Genomic DNA, 16,439 nt, shown 5'->3' with positions numbered 1-16,439 from the left:
CACAAAATCTCACCACATGAGAGAAATTCTAACCTCACCATCCCAGGGAGACAACAGGAGTCTACGCCGGAGCTCCGACGACTATGTTCAGACGAACGAACTTGAGGAGGATCCGAGTCCGGAAAGCAAACTCAAAAAAGTGTCGCTATCCGCCCGAGCGCCGCACCTGCAGGGACTAAAAAACTCTAACCTAAATTATTTACCGGAGCGGAGGCATCGGACAGGATTCCCCTCCCTACCACCGGCCGTCGGAGCGGCAGGCAGAGAGGAGGCAAATCCACAGACTCGCTGATGAAGCCTAAAGGGGAGAATCTACCCTAAGCTCGGAAGGTTAGGGGAGAAATATGAGAGTAATAACTATTACAATGCAGAGCTTGATTCAATTGCTTGGCCATCAATATTAACATGCTGGACATAGCTGCATCGCTACATGCCTGATGCGCCATGCATCCCATCCCATCCCATCCCTGGTCGTTGCGCCTTCCTACGAGCTCAGGCCAACTCCACCGCGCGACCCTATCCTGTCCGCCCCGTCCGTTTGAGATAAAAGGGACAAACGCGAGGCCCAGCGCGCGGGCGCAAACGGACAAATGTCCGGATTCCGTCCGCTTTCGATCCATCCCCGGCCCAAACTTGCGCTCGGTTTGGGGTGAAACGGACGCGCGCGGACGGCCTCGACGCACGCCCTTGTCCCCCCGTGGCCCGCCTGTCGGGGACACTAGCAGTCCCTTCGCTCCCAACGCTTCATCCTCTTTCCCCGCCCCGCCCCGCCGCCGGCGCCGCCGCTATTCTCCGGCCGCCTCCTCACCGCGCAGCCCCCCCGCCGTCCGTACCAAACCACGTTTCGACATGGCCGCCACCACGCCCGCGCTTCCGCCGTAGTTTTGGTCGTCGATCGGAGGAGGTTTGGCCCTCGCCGTCCTTGCCGGTGGCAGAGGGGACACGACTGCCGGCGACGTACCACGGCGGCCGAGGCAGATTCCCACGAGAGCTCCAGAGCGGCCTGTAGCCGGCCGGCAACCACCCTGCTGCGTCGAGGTGATCATCGCGGCCTCTTCGCCACCACGAGCGCAAGGTGTTCGACCTTTTGCCAACAAAGGTATGGACAGTGGAGACGAGTTTTTCTACCATCACTTCCTTTGTTCATCGGACGATTCGTCGTCGGATGATGACGATCTTGTGGTGGCTGCACTGGTCGTTCACGACCATATTCAACGGCAGCTTCCTCGGTACAGGGGGTCAGTCCCTGGCCGTGCTCCCAACCTGAACCGCAACAGGAAGAGAGGCCACGCCCTGCTCTATGCAGATTACTTTGCCAACACCCCGCTCTTCAGGCCGGATAAATTTCGTCGCCGTTTTCGTATGGCCAGGCATGTGTTCAATCGTATCCGAGAGGGAGTGGTTGCTCATGACCCATACTTCGAGTGCAAGACGGATGCCCTTGGCAAGCTTGGATTCTCCTTCAACCAGAAATGCACCGCGGCCATCCGCATGCTTGCATATGGAATTCCAGGCGATCTGGTGGATGAGTATGTGCGTATGAGTGAGACAACATGTCTGATGTCAATGTGCAAGTTTGCCAGGCTGTGATCGAGGTCTTTGGCCCAGAGTACTTGAGGCAGCCAACTGCCGCTGATACAGAGAGATTGTTGGCGACCAACGCAGCTAGAGGCTTTCCAGGTATGCTTGGCAGCATAGATAGTATGCACTGGGAGTGGAAGAACTGTCCATTTGCTTGGCAGGGCCAGTACAAGGGGCATGTTAACAGGTGCACTGTCATATTAGAAGCGGTGGAATCACAAGATCTTTGGATATGGCATTCTTTCTTCGGCATGGCAGGTTCTCACAATGATATCAACGTGCTGCAGCGTTCTCCAGTCTTCGCGAGGCTTGCAGAAGGCCACTCCCCACCTGTCAACTTTGAGATCAGCGGCCACCATTACAACAAGGGATACTATCTAGTAGATGGTATATATCCTCAGTGGTCAACTTTTGTGAAGACAATCTCGAAACCCCAAGGTGAGAAGAGAAAGAGATTTGCCCAAATGCAAGAGAGTGTTAGAAAGGATGTGGAACGTGTTGTTGGTGTGCTTTAATCCTGGTGGGGTATCGTTCGAAACCCTGCACTGTCATGGGATGAAAGGAAGCTTTGGGAGGTGATGACTGCTTGTGTGATCATGCACAACATGATCATCGAGGACGAGCGTGATGAGAGTATCTTCGACCAAGGATTTGATTATCAAGGTGAAAATATTGAGCCCCTGCACCAAGACCCGGTCACATTTGAACAATTTGCCCAATTCCACCGTGAGATGCGTGACTGGCACACTCATGTGAATCTTCAAAATTACTTGGTTGAGCACGTGTGGGATCACGTTGGCAACCAATAGATGTATTTGTCCATTTTATGTTCAGTCAAGACAATTTTGATTTGGTTGTAAAACTATTTTATTAAAGACAATTTCAATTGGGTTGTAAAACTATTTTAATTTTCAGACAAATATTTGGGTTCGAAACTAGTTTTAATGCAAATTTGGGCAATTCTTGGCCCTGACGGACAGGATGGGGCAAAAGGATGCGGCCGCGCGCTGGGCGCACGGCCACCGCATCCCAGGACAGGCTCGGACATGACCCCAAATCTCTGCCCAAAGAAACAAAAACAGGACAAAACAGACGTCCGTTTAAGGTCGCGCGGTGAAGTTGGCCTCATGCATGCCCGGACGTTATCCACGGGCTGTTCCATGGTCAACCTCAGTGCATTTAAGGCCTTCTGTATCTGGTGCAATTAACGCCTACCCGACGAGGACAGGCAATGCATTGCCACTCTATATCACGCAGATCGTTGCACCCTTGTATAGTAGATCGTAGAATAGTCCTGGATCCATCATTAGACTTGGCTAGCAAGCTAGGAATGAACCTTTTAGGTCGCATTTTTTTATTTTGCAAAATTCTTCGTTTTCCTTCTTTTTTGCTACGTATATGTCCTTTCCCGGGGTATTCCATAGATCCGGGATCTGTTTCTGGGCAGCGGTTGGCTACATTTTGGTTAGGTGGGCCACCACGCGATCTTATGGGACTTGATCTTTGGTCACTGGGCGGTGGGCCATGTTATCTACATGCACGAGATAGTTTGCTCGTTCGGGAGATAGCTAGGTCGGTTCTTCTGCGGCTTGCGAATCTGTAGTATGCTTGTGGTCTGCAACCACGCAACACCTAATCATGCAGTCTTTTTGATCTCTATCGGAAAAAGTGCAGTCTTTACAATGCGAGAGATTTTCACCCTCTGCCCATGGTTCAACCAAATGAATTTAAACAAAGTGATGTGACTTTCAAGTTTTACTTCAGTTGATGAACTAAAAAGGGTCAGATTGGGTACCAATTTGCACCTGGAGAGTACATACAGACTAGAAGAAACCATTAATAAGATCAGTACTCCGAACTAACTATCATGTGACTTGTCTACTTACAAGAAAATTTTCCTCTCTCTGGAATGTACATGAAACAACTTAATAGTATATCTCATAGTAATAAGAAGAAGCAAAGACCCATGACCAAAAAAACGAAGCAAAGACACATCTTCATCCCAGCTTGAACGACCTAGATCAACTCATCCCACCTTCTTTTTTATTTCCTTGCGGCAGTTGTGGTACAGTGCACGCTTGGGTTGTGGTGGTGCAACTTCTAATCGGTTGCATGTACTGGGATTCTCTTTTGCTATGTCGCACGGGCCATGCCCAAGTAGGGGGGGCGCAACGTCATGTCGATGCTATGGGTACTTCATCAGCGGTGTAAGGCGGACCAGGGGTTTTGCAACCTTATGTTTTGCTAGTAGTGTACCTAGGGTGCTTCTCTTGGTCGGCCGTGTCTTCTCTTCTCCTCATGTGGGGGTCGATGCTAGACATAGCTATGTATGTACTATGTAGGGGTTGCACACGAGTTTGCTTGCGTTGGAGCGCGTGGCTTGGCTCCTATTTCTGTTGTCTATGTGTGTATTGGTCATGCGTTTTTGTCTAATAATATCTTTGTACCTTTTTGCCCATTTTTTTCTTTCGTCATACAGTAGGTTGCTTGGTTTGTACTTGTGGCATATGATTTTTATCTAGTTTTCGCCTAATTTCTTAGTAACGAAAATGTGGGGCTCCTTTTTCCAAACGACCAAGAAAGGCCGGATTCAACTATCCAATGAAAATGCGGAGCTCCTCACTCCTGCCGGTTCTACTAGAAAGGAAAATATCATGGTAGAGCCAAACAAAAGCACTAGTGGAATAGATAGACGATTAAGGTCTTTTTTTCTGGTGAGAAAAGAACTCAGGTCTCCTCACAAGAAGGAAAAAGAAAAAGAACTCAAGTCTGAACCAAATTGAGTCAAAGTAAGTAACATGGGGCGTGTGTCGGCAGTGGCACGTCGAAGTTCATTAGCACCATACGTCGACCTTTGTGTTGTCTCGGAAGTCAACTCAGCTCCTTCCCTTTAGAAACGAACGTAGGCCTAATAGACACGATGAAACGCGGACGATGAACCCTGTCAAACCTCAAATTTTCACACAGTTTTGAGAGAGATAAAAGGAGAGGAAGAAATGACATACCAGCCGTTAATTTCTACCCAAGTAAAAAGACCACGAGCACAGGAGCTGCAGGCTAGAAGCCAAGGAGGAAACGGTGAAGTTTCAGCGCCATAGCCGGCCGGGGTCGCCCGGCCGATCGGCGCCATTCGCCCACACTCTCCAGCCACAGAAGAGCCGGCGAGAGCGAGGCGCGGGCCCGGAAAAATCTGCCCGTCCACCTCTCCGCCAATGGGGAGGCGGCGCCCACGTGCCAACCCTTCCACGTCCCCCTCCCCCGCCTCCCCTATTTCTACCTCATCGCCAGCCTTCGTTGCGCCCACAGCTACCACTCTATCCCGTTGGTTCTACTTGGCGTCAGCACGGCACCTACCTTCCAAGTTCATCCACCATGGGCGACTCCTCATCCTCGGCTTCCTACATCAGAATGGTATGTACAGCTAGCGTTTGAATTTCTGCTGTAAGCGCGGGTAGATCAGAGGTGTCCGCGCGTGTGTCTTTCAAACAATATATATAGATGATGGAATCTTTGTGGGTTGCCAATAATTGATTGATTCCAGGTACACCATCTGATAGAGAAGTGCATTTGCTTCAACCTCAACAAGGAGGGGTGCATGGAGGCCCTGGAGAAGCATGCCAAGATCAACCCGGTCGTCACTGCCACTGGTATATATATCTTCCTTACTGCATGCAAGTACCGCGAAAGCATATAGTATGGGGTGTATTTTAAGACAAAGGAGGTGGTGCCCCAGCCATTTGGGCAAAGCATATATATACGTCCTGCCTAATTAGATCTTCATGCTATGACGCTATCGTATTTAGACACATAAAAGGAAATATCTATATGCTATAGCAGCGCTTCAGCTCAATTGACTTAATTCATCGCTGACTACCCTATGCATGCACAACTCTTTGATGACGGTTAGATTATAGCACTAGCTAGCTAGAGTAGTACTTCTTTTGTCATTTCATGTGAATATATGTCAGAGGATGTAAGAGGTGTGATCACTAAAATGAACCTTACTGGCAGTGTGGAAAGAGCTGGAGAAGGAGAACAAGGAGTTCTTCGAGTCTTACAACAGGGACCGCGTGGAGCGGAACATCGAGGCGGCGACGATGGAGCGGATCCAGAAGATGCTCTCCGACGCGGCTGCCTCCAAGACCTCCGACGACGACGAGGGCTAGACGAAGGCTGCTGCTTATGTCCAAGCTCATGCGCATGCATCACCTCTAGCTAATTAATTGTATGAATATCATGTCTTCCGTTAATTGGATCCATTATGTCTAGGAGGATCGAATTTATTAATTGCACCTAGCTCATAACAGACCGGTAGCTTGAAACCATGCATGCATGCAGTACGATCGACTACAAGGACTGGCAAGCAAGCATTTTAGTGTTTGTGTGGACGTGTACATATACAAATCACTGCATGGAATATTCAAGAGGACCCTACGTACGGCCCTGGGTCTTCAGGTGCCAGCTCTAATCTTATCACTGCTGATCCTTTCGCGACCACGTGGCAACGAGTAAGAGTATATGCGCCAGTGGTGGCGTCTACACGCTGATCATATGTTTTTTCTTGTCATGGTTCGAAAAATGTATACAAAAAGGTTATTCTCCACATGATTCAGAGTAAAAAGCCAAAAAGAAAGGATGCATATAGAGAGATTAATAGAGTGCCTCATAATTGTCTTTAAACGAAGAGCCAGCCCTAAGAGACGAGAGCAGGCATGCAAAACATTTGCGCTGAATCTTTGTGCACAGTTAGCATACGTAATACGTTCTCCGTCTGACATTAGCAAATGAGACGTGACTATGGGTTAGAAGGCGCACGTCACTCTTTTTATGCACTAACCAGAATTATCGCTAATTCATTATTAGTTTAAAATAAAATTGATATCTAACAGGGCATTCCTCTAATATAACTAATCTAATTATTGAAAATAGATAATAATCCATAAGCTAATTAATCAAGCAAAAAAACAATCGCATGTTAACATAATATTACCAAAAGAGTAAGATGAAATTTTGGATTGTCCATGCACTGGTTCTCATATGATTGTGTGTATCTGGACTATTCCAAAATCAAGTTTGCTCTGTCAACTCTGCTATCAAACATTATTGGTCTCTCAGTTGACAAAGATATCAAAGATTCCATTGCTCCAGCGAATACGGTTGCAGGGCAATGCTTTCACACATTTGGCAATTTTTTAAAAGTTATTACAAAATATGCGGGTAAATGGAGAAAAAGTATATGATGAATTAACATATTTTCTACTAAAGTTAATAAATATTTCTAACTTTACCAATGCATAACACCAAGAATATTTAACTAAATAATTTAGTAAAGTGAAAAGAAATTATTTGCATTTCTTATCTCCATTTTAGGTAAGCTTCTTTTTTGCAAATAACCTTGATTTTCATAACTTTCATGCTATTTATGTAAATATCCTAGTTTATATTTCGACTCCTTGCTCTTGTAAATATTTACTGCAAAACTATTTTAATGCATTTCTAATTTCCTATAAATAAGTTTGTTATATTTGCTTTTGAGTATTTCTTAGTGTTAAAATATTCTTTGTTGAATTGTTCTTGAACTAAAATCTGTTACACACAAGTTATAGAACTATGTCGGTAAACGAGAACAAATATATAATAAATCAACATAATATTTTTGTAAGGTTGTTAAATATCCAGAACTTTACTAATTTATAAAAATGAGAAATATGTAGCCCAGGAATTCGGTGAAGTTAAAATTAATAATTTTATAAAACTTTATTTGAGTATTAAAATAATAAATTTTGATTATTTCCAACATTTTCTTCATAAAATTATATTATTCATATTCTAGTTATTCTTCTATTTATTTTTTTCTCGTGTCTGTTAGTTTACAAACCTGTCGTAGTGAATTTTTCTTCAAACTAATACACATAAGTGCCAGTACTTGGTTTTTTTTTTCCAGTACTTGGTTGAAACCTTATTAGTGAACATGTGGTAAAAGGGGGAAAGAACTATAGGATATTTTAGTAAAATTGTTAATTTTTTAGGACAATGCATAAGAACAAGAAAAAATTAACCAGACGGTCCATTCAAATTAAACACTGTATTAAAGTTAAAATTAGTTTTAAAATTATGATCTTTTTCATAGAAACTTTATGTTATATCACCAGTAGTTTCTTCAAATTTCTACTATATTTGGTATGGTTGTTATTCTAAAGTATTTAGTGGAAAACTATTTTGAACATTTCTAGCTTTTCTATAAATAATTATTTTCATATTTTTCATATTCCTTATTTTATAACCTGTTTTTCGTGAGGTATTATCTAATATACACATAAGTGCCATATCTTTGTTGAAATGCTATCAGAAAATATGTGGGTTATGCAAAAAAAAAATACCATAGGATAATGTAATATATTATTTTTCACTAAAGCTATGAAATATTTTGAGACTTCACTAATGCATAATAACGAGACATATTTAACCTACGGATTTTGTAATGAGACATATTTTTTTGTTGTATTTCCTAATTAAAAAATAAAAATCTTATTATTTAACCAATATTTTGTTCCAATGTCTATTGTTATTTTTTGTCTGATTATTCTAGTAAATCTTTACTTGGAAAATATTTTATATATTTCTGTTTCTGCAAAACCATTTTCTGTACTTGTTTCTACTATTTCTTAGTTCTAAAATATGCTTTCTTGAATTGTTCTTGAACTTTCATCTGATATTCAAATACGTGTCATGACTTTCAGTTATGTTTTCATTGTTTACGTCTCTATCATCTAAATGCACATATGTGATAATGTTCATGACATCCAAATATATATTCACTTTACGTCCCCATCATCAAATGCAACAAGAAGAAAAGTCATTGTGTATTATTGTATAATGCATATGTACAGATTTCCATCGATGCTATCTTTGGAGCCTGATCTGGATGAAACGCATGTCTAATTAAGGCCTGAGCATTTAGCCATTGGCACAGAGTCCATAAAACACACATGCGAGTAAAAACTGTCTAATAATTTTTCACTAATTTTTGACAAAAGTTGTCCAAACACTTACTTTTATGCAATGTATTTTAAAAGGATGAGAAACTTTTAAATCTTTGGCCACTTGTATTTTTGAAATGTTTCAATTGGATGTGGGAAATCATATGCGTAACTTTGTATCTGAAAACAATTTTGTGATATAACAATTTGTTATGTTTATAATATTATTATTATGGGAAATTAATGGTCAAAATTACATTTTGAAAAGAGTACCGGTGTATGCAACGTACGCTCATTTTTTTCAGGGAGAAAACATGTAAGGAAAACAATCGAACTTACGGGACCGTCCTAAGTCAAACTTTTTAAGTTTGACCAAATATATAGAAAAATCTGATAAGATCTACAAATATCAAATATATATAATATGTAATATGAATCAAATCGTTGGCGTTGCAGATGTTGATATACTTTTATATAGACTAGAGATTAACTGTTCATGGGCATCTTATAAAATCGCCAGTCCACGTAAGCGTACAGGAATGGGAAAGAATGTCGATAGATACTGCTGCCCGCTTTCCTTGGCCTGTTCCGGTGGTTGTTTCACTTTCTTTCCTGGCGCGGGCCGAGCTGGACATCTACGGCGTACGTACGCCTCCCTATACGAGGCGTGCGCCAAGATTCCTGTGAGCGCGACGCCACTGGTCTCGTTCTGGCTACAGTGCTACTCTACTACTCCTAGCCAGTGCATTAATGGCAACGCAGGCCGTGAGGGGTTCACGCAGGTCGCACTCTTGACTGATCAGTCGTGACAAGGAGACCATATAACAAAAATCAAATTGCACAACTGAATCTGCGAGTGACAACAGGTTTGACACCCAGATTCCTGAAACTGTGCCGACTTCACCAGCTTCAGCTCAGGCTCACCGTCTCTGAATTTCCACGGACAGCGCCACCGCCGGGGTTCAGGTCTTCAGGCTATGTGTCGTAGGACCGGGCGTGCTCGGGCTGGTGGGTGAACTCGTAGTCGAGGTGGACGAAGGCGCGCTCGATCTCGGGCAGGCTCTCCAGCTTCTCCTGCAGGGCCTCGCCGATGTCGTGCGCCTCCTGCAGGGGCATGTCGCACGGCAGGACGATGTCGACCTCGACGAAGTAGTGGGAGCCGAAGGTGTACGCCCGCACCGTGTCGATGTGCCTGACGGCCTTGTGGTGGTTCCAGCACAGGTAGGTGAGCTTCTGGAGGAACTCCGGCGAGGCCGACTGGCCGACCAGGGAGTGCACGTTCTCCAGCACCGTCATGGACCATGTCCTGATTGTGTAGATCGCTAGCTGCAAAGCAGAAGGGAGAGAGAGAGAGAAATGCTTTCAGAATATGTGTGTTACTATTACAGCTACTACTATAATAATTTTCAGATAAATGCAGAACAGCGCATCGCCGTCCATGTCTTGTGCAGCCAAACTGATAGAAGACTCAAATACTTTACAGTTCTACTGCACAAGAAAAACTGAAATGGCGTTTTTGCACTTACAATGATGGCACCAACTGGGTCAATCCAGCCTTCAAAATAGTTAGCAAGAAGTGCAGCCACAAGCCCAATAATGTTGGTGATAACGTCAAAAAAGTGATCCTGTGCATATGCCTTCACAATTTCGTTGGTGAATGAGCGACAATATATAACCAGCAGAAGCTTCACCAGCGTCACTGCCAGCATAATATTCACAACCCACATTTCCTGTTCTTTTGTCAAGCGGAATTCAGCTCCCTGGAACACAGCACAGTAAAAATTAGGCACTGATTGGCTCTGTGGTGGATCACAATTATCTCATTTGCTTGAGCTGCTTTATATAGTTGGGTATTTGGCTAACTGCATGTTTTTAATGAATGTAAACAATCTCTTTTGTTGTTCTATGTAGGAGATGAAATGCCAGAGGACAACCATTTTGAAACAGGGTTTATCCAACTCTAACCTGACCAAGGAGAGTAACAAATGTTTCGCGACTTCTTTTCATGGCAGCTTTAAACAAGTCTTTGCATGGCAACATAATACAGTACTAATTAGGCACTAAATGGCATTGTGGTGGATTACAATTATCTCATTTGCTTGAGCCACTTTGCAGCACTCTAAGATTAGTTGATTTACCGTGTAAGTTGCGGTATTAGTTCCAAGGGTGTGATTCAGTGATGCTGGTTACAATGCTATAAAGAATAAACAGCTCACTCCAATGCAAGTACTTAACCATATTAACCATACTAGTCAATGTGTACGTGCAATGCACGTTAATTTGGAAGTATATTAAGTGCATGCGAATAAGTAGGATATTATTTACGCGTTATTATGTGATTAACACTATATTTGGCAAGAAATTAACTGCACGCTAAACGTGTTGAGCGCTCGACATTGAAGCAGTCTAGGTCGTTGGATTAACATGATTTGATGGCCGAGATTAATTGGATCTGCCCCTTTGGGTCTTTTTATATTGGTATAGATGCAACAATGAGCCAAACGTAGGGCAGAGAAACACACACAACAGGAAACACGAGGAAGAGAAGGACTTACATTCGATGATACCAATGAGCGTGTGGATTCTAGGATAATTTGAAGACCAAGTGTTGCCATAACAGAAGCAAAAACCAGTATTCCCTATATAACAGATGGTGGTAAGTTATCAACAATAACAGGGAAATAAAAAAATAGCAATCACTCTATGGAGTAACAACACAAGAGGAAAGATTTTAAGGTCATGAAATCTGATTGATCTGTAATTTTAGTCATGATAGATGGAAAGTGCTACCCAATATTGTTCTGTCTGGAGTTCCAAGGATTAAGCATACGAATACTTCGCAGGAGTGCCCATGTTTGCTACTGTATGTGATATAATCGCAATTGGAAGTTGCTTGGTTCACATAACAGGATAAATGAGCATTATTGAGCCCAAGTTTCAGTCCTTGAGGGGGGAAAAAGAGGTCACAGTTACTTCTATTTACAATTGTACTCAAGGCTCAGTTGAGTAATGGACCAATGGTCATCTTCTTTTGGGTGCTAAATGAATTGTTTACTCGAATTAATATTAACTTGTGCACCATTTTTGTGAAACTACTGAAATGTATCGATAATACGAAAATCAAATGGATCGATAGAAGTATGAACAAACAGGCCAAAATGAAACTCACCAAAGGTTGCATGCGCCTTTTACCAATTGGGTACCTGTACGGGTTTGGTGTTTGCATTGAAAAAGCAGTAAACCACAAAATAAACCCGGACAACAAGTCAAGTAGAGAGTCCAGTGTTGAAGCAATAATAGCTAGGGAGCCACTCCTTATAGAGGCATAAACTTTTGCAGCAAAAAGAACCATGTTTGCTATGTTAGATAATCGGATGGCTAATGTCTCACTTCGGGCAATTTTCTCACGTTCTTCCTGCATGTAGGATAAAATGCAGGGATAAAGGCATTGCTTCAGTTTGATATAAAAGTTCTGTACAATTTATCTGCAAAGAAGGTTTATTTCATGTTACAAACCTTGGATATTCCAGGAAGGCAACCATGGTCTGTCAGTGTATCCATTTCATTGAAGCCTTCCAACATCTCCAACTGTTGTTGGTAGTATTCAGCCACAACATCTCCAGGCCCTTGAGCTGTAAAAATAAATATACATTGCAAATTTGGATATCAGATTCCGACAATAAGGTTCATACAATTAGGCAATACTGAGTTCAACAGAAATCCACAACAACGGACCCAATTTGGTCAAACCACCTATACATACTTCCTCGGCCCCGAATTACTTGTCGCTCAAATGGATGTACGGAGGGAGTATATTCTAAGTTCCTAACAATAATTCAGAAAGGAACTCGACACTGGTATGAAGAATGAACACTTTGAATTCTGAGATGAAGATTTCCACCTCCAATTGCAAATCAGACATTATATATGAAGTAACAGAAGTTCCCTTTCAGTCTTATAGGCATGCAATACTCATCATCTATCTGTTACTCCAATAAGAATTAAATTTGCAATAACCAGTTATAGTATAGGCCACACAATCATTTCAAACAGAACCATGATGCCACATGCCCACATCCATATAAGTACAAACATGCATACCCCATTCCCTCATTATTTTAGTCATTTTATACAAGAATGTACTATTAAATTAGTGTTGATACCCTGCAGTCCAGCTAATGAACAAAACAAAATGTAGAGGATAGGACAACTCGCCAAGTTCTGAACTGATTCGGTTAAAGGCGAAACAGAGAGGTCCAGATCAAACCAAGTCACAGAGCAGAGACGCCCAGATAGAGACGGACGAGGCAGACCTAGCACGCCGAGGCAGTCCTGGAGGCCGCGCGACGGCGGATTCTCCTGCTGCGGCCCCTGGCGCCGGAAGCCGTCGAAGTTGAGCCGCCAGGGGCGCTCCCCCACGCACAACCCGTCCCCGTCCCCGTCCCCTTCCTCGGCCGAGCGGAGGAGGAAGAGCTCCTCGCCCTCCGCGCTACCTCCCGCCGCCATTCCCTCCGGCCTGTCGCACCGCAGCCAACGAGACGACGACGGACCTCTCTCAAGCGCACGCAAAGCGAGATCGCACCACAAGCCGCGCCTCGGAGGTGGGATCGGAGCGGAGTGGAGCACAAGCTCAGCGACGGCTGCGAGTTGCGAGGAAGAAACGGGCTGGGTTTCGTCTCCACTCGCCGGCCGCCACCGCCGCCGTGGCAAGGGAGGAAAGCGGCAGGGCACGCTGGACGGCGGTGATTTGACGGGATTTTTGATCCGGCGGAGGCCCAGGGGCCTAGTTGCGGGCCCTTGCAGCTTTGGACCGTCCCGGCCGGACTCCAGGGATCACCGTGGAGAGCAGTCGGGCCACAAGTCGCCGAAGGAATCGGATGCTGCTTCTCCCAAATATGGAAGCAGTGGCCGAATAATTCAGAGAGGAGTGTGGAAATTCGAGGCAACGAAAATGAACTATGCCTTGGTTACACATTACCACAGACACGTTTCTAAGGGAGTGCTCCTCCTTTTAAACACAGTACCGACGCGAGGGCTCAAATATATACGCGCATACACTCACTTCTATAAACACACATGCACACCCTATATCTATGAGCACCTTCAAAAAACTGAGCCGGCATATCATTTTAAGATTTTACGAAGTCATCGTAGACGCCTAGTAGTCGATGGGAACGTCTCCTCACACTGAACACTCATTACCGAAAATTCTGAAATAAATTCAGGATAAATGTAAGCACCAGGACTTGAACCTAGGTGCTCTGCGATATCACTATCCACCTAACCATCTAACCACAGGTTGGTTCACGAAGTGCTCCTCCTTGATATCATACTTCAAGGAATGGATGCAGATTCGTCAAGAAAAAACCGGTCGAAACAGACGACCCGTCTTCTAAGACTTGCAAAATGGAATCAAACTACACTGTAATACTTCTTTTTAGGGCCCTACGCTTTGGTACTACTACGAGGCAAATACAAAGGAGATGTTCCATTCTAGGTCAATTCAGTCACTTGGACAATTAGACGTTTCACAAATTTAGGGCCACAAAAGCTCAAAGAAGTACTAAAAATGGTAAAGTAGACTGCTTCAACATCCGTCGGGCTTAATAAGCTCCCTAGGACTAGAAACCCAGGAGAGCTTCAAAGATTTCCCCTCAAAGTAAGACCCCACCTGTAAGAGTTTGGTTGGGTCTCGGGTCCCGTATGACAGTAACATTTAGCTAAAAAGATTAATATTTTTATGTGAACTTCCAAATATGTTCATAAAATTTTAAATCATTCAAAATTCAAAAAATGTTCATAAAATATAAAAAATACTTAGAAAACATTCATGTATTCTTAAAAAAACATAAAGTTTTACAATTGTTCACAATTTTCAAAAATGGTCACCGTTTTTCTAAAAAAAATAGTGATTTAAAAAGATTTTTAATTTTTAAAATTTCACAATATGAAAAATCTTCACGGATTTTCTAAAAATGTTCACAATTTTGAATAAAACAGTTATGGATTTGGAAAAAATGTTGAAGCATTTAAATTACGTCCCAGAATTTTAAAATATCAAACATTAGAAAAATAAATCATGAATTCTAGAAAAATCCAGAGTTTACAGTTGTTCATGATTTTTTTCAAAATGGTCACGAATTTTTAAAAAGTTCGGAGATTTAAGAAAATGTTTGTAAATTTAAAAAGTTCAAGAATATGATAAACAACTACATTGACTTTTAGAAAATGTTCAAAATTTTGAATAAAACACTTATGAATTTGAAAAAAATGTTGAAGAGTTTAAATTATATTCCGGATTAGAAAAAGATTCATGAATTCTCTAAAAAAATCCAGAGTTTTACAGTTGTTGTTGAATTTTAAATTTTTTTTTGAGATTTTCATAAAACTTCACGTATGTCAAAAAATCTTCACGGGTTTTAAAAATATTCATAATTTTGAATAAAACACTTGTGTATTGCAAAAAGTTCAAGAATTTAAATTATGTTCCGGTATTTAAAAATATATTCATAAATTAGAAAAATATCCTGGACCTTAGATGGAGATCTAACGGCCAAAAAGTAGGACTGGCAGCGGAAAAAAATCCTGTTACCTGATCGATAGGTTGTCCCGTAGTATTTCGGAAACACTAATGCCCACACGTGTGGGCGTTCCCCAACTCGCCACACGCCTGGATCCTCGTTCACTGTTTTTTGCACGAATCTTGATATGTAAAGGTGGATTTGGTGTGCCATATAGGACGGGGCTGGTGTATGGGCGTTGGAGAGTTTGCCCACACGCCCGCACCATGCTATTTGCCATCTACGCTGTGTGGGCGAACTAGTTTCTGCCCACACAGCACCACGTAGTTCATGCGCGTGTGGGCGAACTGCTTTTCGCCCATACGACACTCCTACGTTGTGGATGACAACTGCAATTACGCGAACGTGGTAACTAGATAAACACACATGGCAACTGTGATTCTTTGCTAGACGGCAACTGCAGTTGAGTGTACGTGGCAACCAGATAAACACACATGGCAACTGTGATTAACAATACATGACAACTATGGTTGGATCACACGTGACAACTAGGTAAACACACATGTTAACTACTGTTTGACTATATATGGCAAGTAGTTAATCACACACGGTAACTACGGTTTGATTACACGTGGCAATTATCAGAAATTAGACATGGCAACTATAGTTAACCAAAACATATAGAGTTGCCATGCTTTTACAACTACACTTGCCATTCCGGATAACTACATCTGCCAACCAGGATGGCAACTAAATTCTCATCTCCGGGGTACCTAACGTAGTTGCGCCAGGACGTGTGGGCATTTTTGCTTCGTGCCACACACGCGAGGTGGAGAGGAGTAGTACTTGTTGGGCGTGTGGCACGAAGTAGCCGCGCCCACACGTGTGGGCAATTCTAAAGTCTGCCCACACTCAGCCCGTGTGGGCTGCCTCTTGCTCACACCACACACGGTGTGTGGGCGCTGATGAAGCTATGTACCTAGGGTAGGATCATAGACCTGACTTAGACATCCTCCCCTAGGACATTACCCTAAAGCCAGGATCATTCAAAGGGTACCATCATCCACTCGACCAAAGACGTTCCAGTCGGAAGAATCAATGTCACTCGACCGTCGCAGAAGTCACTCGAAGGACAGAAGAGCTAAAGCCACTCTGCATGAACAACGGCCGGGCATTTACTTATAGGCTTAATTGTCATTTATAACACTTTAATGCAGGCGTTACCAGTAACGTTCTCTCTTCAATGTACCTTAAACCCTCTGTGACGTGGGCTGGCTGGGATCCCGGCGCACTCTATATAAGCCACCCCCCTCCACAGGCACAAGGGTTCGCACCCCCTGTAACTCACATGCATATC

The 16,439-nt window shown here is 43.2% G+C and overlaps 2 protein-coding genes and 1 pseudogene across 2 annotated transcripts; 2 read left to right on the top strand and 1 right to left on the bottom strand.

Moving 5' to 3' along the window:
* The first annotated feature begins 1,101 nt into the window (after positions 1-1,101).
* LOC125532934 lies at positions 1,102-2,390 on the top strand (annotated as a pseudogene).
* Positions 2,391-4,860: 2,470 nt separating this feature from the next.
* Positions 4,861-6,049, top strand: LOC125535926. Its single transcript, XM_048698997.1, has 3 exons — positions 4,861-4,992; positions 5,123-5,228; positions 5,593-6,049. The coding sequence occupies exons 1-3, from the start codon at positions 4,954-4,956 to the stop codon at positions 5,745-5,747; spliced, it is 300 nt and encodes a 99-aa protein (XP_048554954.1). The 5' UTR covers positions 4,861-4,953; the 3' UTR covers positions 5,748-6,049.
* A 3,332-nt stretch (positions 6,050-9,381) lies between these two features.
* On the bottom strand, positions 9,382-13,492 carry LOC125520894 (metal tolerance protein 5-like). Its single transcript, XM_048685938.1, has 6 exons — positions 12,875-13,492; positions 12,078-12,193; positions 11,731-11,976; positions 11,117-11,200; positions 10,088-10,321; positions 9,382-9,887 (listed from the first exon to the last, which is right to left on the bottom strand). The coding sequence occupies exons 1-6, from the start codon at positions 13,065-13,067 to the stop codon at positions 9,537-9,539; spliced, it is 1,224 nt and encodes a 407-aa protein (XP_048541895.1). The 5' UTR covers positions 13,068-13,492; the 3' UTR covers positions 9,382-9,536.
* Positions 13,493-16,439: the final 2,947 nt, after the last annotated feature.

This window comes from Triticum urartu, chromosome 1 (assembly GCF_003073215.2).
Source record: "Triticum urartu cultivar G1812 chromosome 1, Tu2.1, whole genome shotgun sequence".
Taxonomy (NCBI): domain Eukaryota; kingdom Viridiplantae; phylum Streptophyta; class Magnoliopsida; order Poales; family Poaceae; genus Triticum; species Triticum urartu.
Note: the sequence above shows the minus strand (reverse complement) of the source record. Positions and strands in the feature narration are given on the sequence as shown.